Here is a 7731-nt window from a genome sequence, read left to right as displayed (position 1 = left end):
TATATGCCAAAAAATTCTAAAAACTTGATATTAATAAATTATTTATTATGTTCAGGAAAAGGTTGCTTTGGATCACGTTCGTGTTTCAAAGAGATTTTTATATATCGGGTGTACTGAGTAATTTCAATTTAGTTCTACATGTTTCTATTAGATCCCGCGACTTATTTTTAGATATTATAATAAGATAATATTTGTTGCAGATTTGAAATATATGTAGTATTTTGTATTTATCATACTAGGTTTTCTAATCTTCTACTATTGATCAATGGAGTTTTCTCGAAATTTGACAAAATATATTTCATACCGTCTTTTGCTTTCATACATTTTTTTTGGCAAAATTTGTTATGGGTAAAAAGTTGTTAAAAAAAAAAAGCCAAAATCCATATCTCAACTTATTTGTATTTGGTGTCTCAGAGTCACTATAATTATGTACGAGTTCCACCCCATTTTTTAATTCTTTCTCCAGCGATGGAAGCCTGTTGTCAAAGAAAAAAAATAAAATAAAGGCCAGGCCTGGGATCAGCGAGAAATTCAACACTCAATTTATAATCTTGAAAATAATATAATTACATACGTCTAAGAGCAAGATTAGCCCCGTCTCGTCTTAAGATTTTTTCCCCATGCCACATCATATTTTAATAATATTTAATATTTTATAATATATTAAGACTCTTTAAGATTCAACTAAACTTATATCTTCATTCCTCAGACTCATTCAAGATTTCTTTAATATACGCACTTATTTTATTTTGTTTTTATATACTCCATTTAATGTTTTAATAGTATAATTTGTAATAGCGTCTTAAGTTACATATCTTATATAGCTGAAAAATAATATCAAACCACTAGATATAGAATTATAAATAATAATGAAATTACATGAATGTTATATATATATATATACACACACACACACACAATACCATAGCCGTAAAATTTACATTTTTTTAAGTTAAATTTGTTGATGAAAATTATAGCAAATAATAGAATACTTTGGATTAAAATACAATAATAAATACGAGTAGCAAATAAAGGAATTTTTTTTTATATTAAAATACAACAAACAATTTTATAAAGAAAAATAAATAAAACCGTCAATTGCATTTAAATTTACACTTTACATTTCAATAAAATTAAATTAAATTATTGTTTCAGGAAATAAAAAAGTTATGCTTTGATATACGTATATAGGCAAAATACAATGTATAAAATATTAAATGAGTCTTAAGTTGGGTCTTGAGTTTTCAAGACTCCATTTAAGACTTTGTTAAGACTTTGCTTCATAAATGCAGAAATTTTGTGGAGTCTTGTCATAAGACAATTTAAAAGTAATTTACTGATGTCATGTATAGTCTTAAGACCTAGGGCTAATCTTGCTCTAAGTATTTGTAATCAATAACCAAAGTATAATTTTTTTTGAAATAACTTACCTCTTTGTTCCAGTTTGTTTTGTAGACTATATAAATTAGGATCATGGTTTGCACAGTTGTGCCCGATAGCATCCCAAGCCATATACCCTGCAATTGTAGATAGAATCCAAGTCATATTGACATATTGTCACAACCCTTGATAATGAAAAATGAGTCTTTATATCAATTATATGTACTTATCACTCCATCGATTTTTAAATTTGTGTAATACCTCTGGGTGTGCATTCTCTTTATTACAGTAAAATATAATAAGTTTCGAGGTTAATCATGTCGAGTCAGAGGTAAAATATGATGTGAAATTAGGAATTATTGTATCAAGTTTAATCAGCTCAAATTAGTTAATGTGAATATAACACATCGTAGTATTTATGATTGTTTTTACGAACATTATTGCAAAATAGCTCACGGCATTAGTGGTTTTACATAGCACATTTAGAAATACTCGTACAAAATTGAAGTTTACCTTGACACCAAAATCAAGCGCATAACCTAAACTGAGGCCCAAGGGAATGCCCAATATGTAGTAACATCCCACGTTTATGTATGCAACAAAAGCTTGCCAACCTGCTCCAATTGCCACACCTGTGAACACCCTCACCAAAACAAAGTACTTCAATTTCATAAAAAAAATTGTACATTGTGAATTGTCCAAAAAAGGAAGCTCGAAAAACAATCAACAACCACAAAAAAGAAAAGATAAGGGTCCAACAAACAAGCTAAGCTATTAGTTCTATTACTCCGTAGCTGAGATGAATCATAAAAGGCAACGTGGATTTGGCCACACAATTGAATTGAAATCTAATTTTTTTTTTTTTTTTGAAACAGAATTGAAATCTAATTAGGTGAGGTCCAATGTAATACAAAGTACTTGCATCATTTCATCCGTTTTATAAATATTGCAATGACTTTTCAGCACATGTGTTTGAAAAGAAAAAGTAGTCGTAAAACATGGAGAAGTGCACGTATGTACGTACCTGAAAGAACAGGTTGAATATTGTTGACCGCGATGCTAATAGCCAGAAGAGGGGTGAGGTTATACACGATGTCTTGTACCTCTTTACTGTTGGTAAATACTGCCGGATAATTGCTACGGTAGATAATCAATACTAGTGACATAATTAAACCCACCAATAATGAAATTATTACGGACACGAAGACGGAGAATTTTGCTGCTCTGGGATGCGCTGCTCCAAGTTCATTTGACACCCTTACACTACACAAATATATAAACTTGATTAATTTTAAACTATAATTATTTCTACTAATTAATGTAAGTCTAATTAGTTATCAAAATGGTTTCAAATCATGTACATAAATGGGTTACCTTACTGCTGCATTGAATCCCAAAGCGACCATAACTGTCCATCCTAATATGTTAACACTGAAATTTAATTTGTTTCAAAGGATAATAAAAAATCGTTATTAGATCACCATATATATTATTCAATTTGAACTACAATGAAAATGAAGAAAATTGTTGAGCCAAGGTTTTGTTTACCAGACAGATAATGCATCCACAGAAATTTCAGCATTCTTCAAATATCCGGCGAAAAGAATGAGAGCCATAAAATACCAAGTTTCTAAACTGCGGACAACAAGTATATTTCAAGATCAATAATTTAGAAAAAATATATAGAGTATACAAGCAATTAGGGTAACCAAAATTTGATCTTTTTACTTTTCTAGTTTAGAGAGAAAGGAAAGAGAATGAAAGTGAAAGGGTTTAATTGGGAAATTAGAGGGAAATCGTGGAAAAAAGGGGAAAAAATTAAGTTTTGGTGAAATTAATGAGTCACGTGACATGCAAGTGACGTTCAACGCCATACTCTGGCATTGACTTGCTTGAAAGTTAGACATAGTCCCCTTCACAACCTCAACTGACTTAAAAGGACTTTTTTTTACCACCTTTTATATATAAGGACCTTTTTTTCATCAAAGAGTTCATTTAAAATTTTAAATGGTCCTTTTGCACAATTTATCTAAAATAAAATTTTAATTACTTTAATTTCCTATTCCTTCTAATTCAAACAATACAATACGGAGTAGTATGTCATAATATTTAGAAAATGTGGTGAGAAAATGATTGAAAACACACGTCAAATTGATCACTAATGCAAATTACTCATGGTATAATTGATAAAAATGATAACGATGCAAATTAATCGTAGCTAGTAGAAGTCATTAAAAAAAAAAGTTTTTTTTTTCTAAGTTATGTCCCCAAACTTCTTCGTTTTCTAAGTTGTGCCCATGCTTTTTCAGACGTCTAAGCTGTGCCCTCAACCTCACTAATTTTTATTAACAATAACCTTTGACGTTAACAATAACCTTTTTTATTATTTTATTTTCTGATTTTAAAATTTTTTTTAAGTGTAAAACAATTAGATTGGGACACCTGTCAAATAAAATAACGCCACGTTTCGTTAACGGATATGGCTGTCAAAGGGTATTGTTGATAAAATATCGTGAAGTGGAGGACACAACTTATAACTTTGTACAGCTTAGAATTTCAATAACTTAAGGGGCATAGCTTAGAAAAACCCAAAAAAATCTTACCATAACATCACTGCAGAGGCCACAGAAAGCCTAACAAAACCCCATAAATCTTGAAAAGCCTTCCAAGAGAATCCACTCCAAGCCTGCCCACACCTCCCACTGAAAATGTACACTAGCTCAGCCAACACTATGAACCACCATGAACCATTCAACACGATAGCACCGCCAAGGAGGCCCCATCCAAGCTTGAGCATAAGCAACCATGAGAAGAACGCGTGTAGGACTAAAGACACCCCCGCGATCACTGCCATGGTCATCACCTTACGTTGTGCTTGTAGGAACTTTATTATAGGAAATACCATCGCGTATGCGAATAGTTGTGGGATCATCCATAAGGCTAACCTGCCTATGGTATAAATCAATATTTGATTAGTATAAATCAAAGTAATTCATATTCAAATTAATCCATTAAAAATAAAAATCAACTAACAAAAATTAGCTAATTACAAGGTATTTACATAAAATTAGGTAGGGTGTAACAAGTTTAGTTATGTACGTAAAAATTGTTACAGGGGCGTACCTGCTGCCTCGGAAATTGCAGAAGTCTCCCCAATGAGTCTCAAAATTTGGGCAGCAAAGATGTAAAGCAAGCTTAATAAGAGAGCTGTTGAGTTGAGGATGACCCATGACCTTTGCATGTAGATTCCTAGCATCTCAACTTGCCCTGCTCCAAATGCTTGTCCACATAGTGTCTCCAATGCACTTCCCATTCCAAGCTTCAAATTTTACAAAATTGTGTTATGTCTTATGTGTATGTTTTTATTTGACTTCTTAAATATTCTGTAATTATGTGTACATTATGTCTAATTTCTAAGGGAAAAACTATAACTTTGAAATTGTAGAAGTAAGTGTTTTTTTTTTTTTTTTTTTTTTTTTTTTTTTTTTTTTTTTTAAGGAAATTGTAGCAGTAACAATTTCAATTAATGTCATTTCTTAATAATTGTCTTCATTTTATGCCAATTCATAATAGTATTAAGATACGTGTAACTTGTCTAAGGCCCTGTTCTTTTGAGCTTCTGGGTAGAGCAAAGCAAATTTCAGCACAGCAGAGCAGAGTCGAGCAGATATTATTATTATTATTATTATTAGAATTATTTTTAATCAGAGAAGAGCAGGGCAGGACAGATTGAAGCAGAGCAGAGTAGATTTCAGCAGAGCAACTCTAAAAAACGGGACCTAAGTATATTCCGCTATTTTGTGAATTTTCTCTTACTTTTAGTCTAAGCTAAAGTGTCAGCGTTGGTTTTTCATATGACACAGAAAAAGAAATTTAAATACTAGCATATATGGAGTAACATAGATCTCGACTTTTAAGAACTGTCTTATTTGAAGAAAAAGTTAAACGGAATAGATTAGAATGTCAAATTGAATGTTTAATCATCCCGATCTAAATAATAGATGGTGATCTCCTCTCGATGAGGTTACCAATTTGAATAATTTTTGTATTTTAGTTAAATTCGGGAGAATACAAACCAAATCCATTATTAGTTTTATATTCACGACAAAACAATTACCTCACTACCTCAGACCTCAGTGCTCAGTTGCTCACACGTGAAATTGATTATTTTGGCTACTAATTAATTATTGGAATTAATATTCAGTTGATTAAAATAACTGATTAATTAATTGGAATACCCTATCCTTTTGCTGTCACTCTTTAATTGTACCACCCAAATTCATTCATTTTGTGGTAATTGGGGACAGATTTTCTTACTTAATAGTTAATACAAAGTAGGTGGCATAATTGCGTATATTGATATAAACAGTGCTTGCCTTTTATACCTTGTTTTTGTTTCAGTAGTTTGGTTTATTCATTTGTTTTGTGTTTTTGTAATTTATTAGTAACATGACGCTATGTACCTCCGTTTTTTATAAATATTGCCTCCGTTTTTTATTATGTGCAACAAAGTTATATTTTTTGTAAGACATAAAATATTCTTTTGTTACATAAAATATTACCTCCGTTTTTTATTATGTGCACACTATTAGAGAACCAACTCAGTATACTCTATTAGACACGTGTTCAATAGTCATCCATGAGGAGTCAAAACTTATCTTTATCAATTAATGATTCATTATTTCATTAAGCAAGGAAATAAATATCATTTGAGTCCTTTCAATACCGTTTTAATTTGCTTCATACATCTTTCGTTTCAAATTAGATGGCACGTTAGTTTTGACTTTTGACATTTTTTACGAACTCTATTTTGAATGCTTTTGTCATCTATATGTACGAGTAGATAAGAAAAAAAATCGTCATGTGAGATCTTATTACACTTCTCGTAATTTTAAATATCAACTTTTTATAATTTGTACTTATTGATAATTGATTTATTTATTTACACTTAAATTTATGCATTGACAAACGTGATAAAAAGAACGTTTCATCTAATTTGTAACGGAGGAAGCATTACTACTTTATAGTATTTTGGTCGGACAATACCCCGAGCCATTACATGTAATTTGCAATTATATATATATGTTTTCTCTTGATTAAATTATATATATATTTCACATTGTCAACACATTGTAAAATAATTATGGCATAGCTTTAAAATTTGAGGTTGTGATTGAAATCTTGATAACCAACCTTTACAATTTTAAGAATGTAAATTGATGAAATAAAATGAAAAACAATGAATCACGTGGTACATGAACAATGAATGAAAAACAATGAATGATTAATAGTAACACATTTCAGTAAATTATCCTTTTAATTCCGCTATACCGTATACATGTGAGAGGGAATTTAATTGAAATTTGTGTCAATAAAAAACAGAAGCAAATAAACAAATTCTTAATTCTTGCACAAAAATCAACAATTATAACGGATACGGTATAAGGGACGGAGGGAGTATATATATATATATCGTACAGTGTAGTGGTACGTACCAGTGCACCAAAGGAGAAGCCGGCGATGACGGAGTTTTCGACGGACACGGCAGCGAGGTCGAGCGTACTAAGCTGGCCAGCCAAAGTTTGGGTGATAGCACCAAGGGAGTATTGACATATACCCATGAAAGTAGCAGGTGCTGCCAAATACATAGTTTTCTTAAACTCTATCCAAAACTCCCTAACAAAATCTTTTGGTGTTTTGATTGGTGGAATGTCATCCTCCTCATCTGCAACGAATGAATCGACATTATTACTAGGAAGATGAACATAGCCGCCGCCGCCGCCTTTCGATGATGCGACTGGTAGACTATGATAGTTATCGGTGGTGGTAGGTGGCATTAGAGGCTGACGTTGATTTGTTGTGTTGTTTTCCATTTTGCTTTTGAGAGGAGAATGAAGTTGTTTTGAATTTAGGATGGAGTGGATGGAGTAATGAGTTTCAATAGTTTTGAGAGAGTAAAGGTGACAATAATAGATGTGGTGGGGGCAACAATGATATGGAATCATTTATTTCTTTAACAATGTGAAAACTACTACTTTTGTGTTTATGGCGTGTATAATAATATTAGGAAAATTTGCAAATTACAGCCATTTAAAGTTCGTATTTTGCAAATTGAAGTCATTTAAAAAAAAACTGCAAGTTGCAGCCCAAAAGTTTGTATAAATTGTAAATTACAGCCCAATTTAACTTTTTCATCGGTTTACAAGTCAAAAAATATTCGGTTATGCTTTTAGGGGTTATTTTAGCTCTTATGGGTCCAAATTGTGCTCGGAATTAGCAAAAAAAATAACGTAAGTGTCTCATTTTTACAGTTTACCACAAATCGATACATTTTTGTTACGCAAAACGAGA

At 31.4% G+C, this 7731-nt stretch overlaps 1 protein-coding gene across 1 annotated transcript; it reads right to left on the bottom strand.

Moving 5' to 3' along the window:
• Positions 1–309: 309 nt before the first annotated feature.
• LOC145601271 (protein DETOXIFICATION 29-like) lies at positions 310–7286 on the bottom strand. Its single transcript, XM_081657257.1, has 9 exons — positions 6876–7286; positions 4504–4699; positions 3984–4329; positions 2929–3015; positions 2755–2811; positions 2405–2643; positions 1894–2012; positions 1431–1517; positions 310–476 (listed from the first exon to the last, which is right to left on the bottom strand). Exons 1-9 carry the CDS (start codon positions 7251–7253, stop codon positions 426–428), a joined length of 1560 nt encoding a protein of 519 aa, XP_081513383.1. The 5' UTR covers positions 7254–7286; the 3' UTR covers positions 310–425.
• Positions 7287–7731: the final 445 nt, after the last annotated feature.

Source organism: Chenopodium album, chromosome 21 (assembly GCF_948465745.1).
Source record: "Chenopodium album chromosome 21, dcCheAlbu1.1, whole genome shotgun sequence".
Taxonomy (NCBI): domain Eukaryota; kingdom Viridiplantae; phylum Streptophyta; class Magnoliopsida; order Caryophyllales; family Amaranthaceae; genus Chenopodium; species Chenopodium album.
Note: the sequence above shows the minus strand (reverse complement) of the source record. Positions and strands in the feature narration are given on the sequence as shown.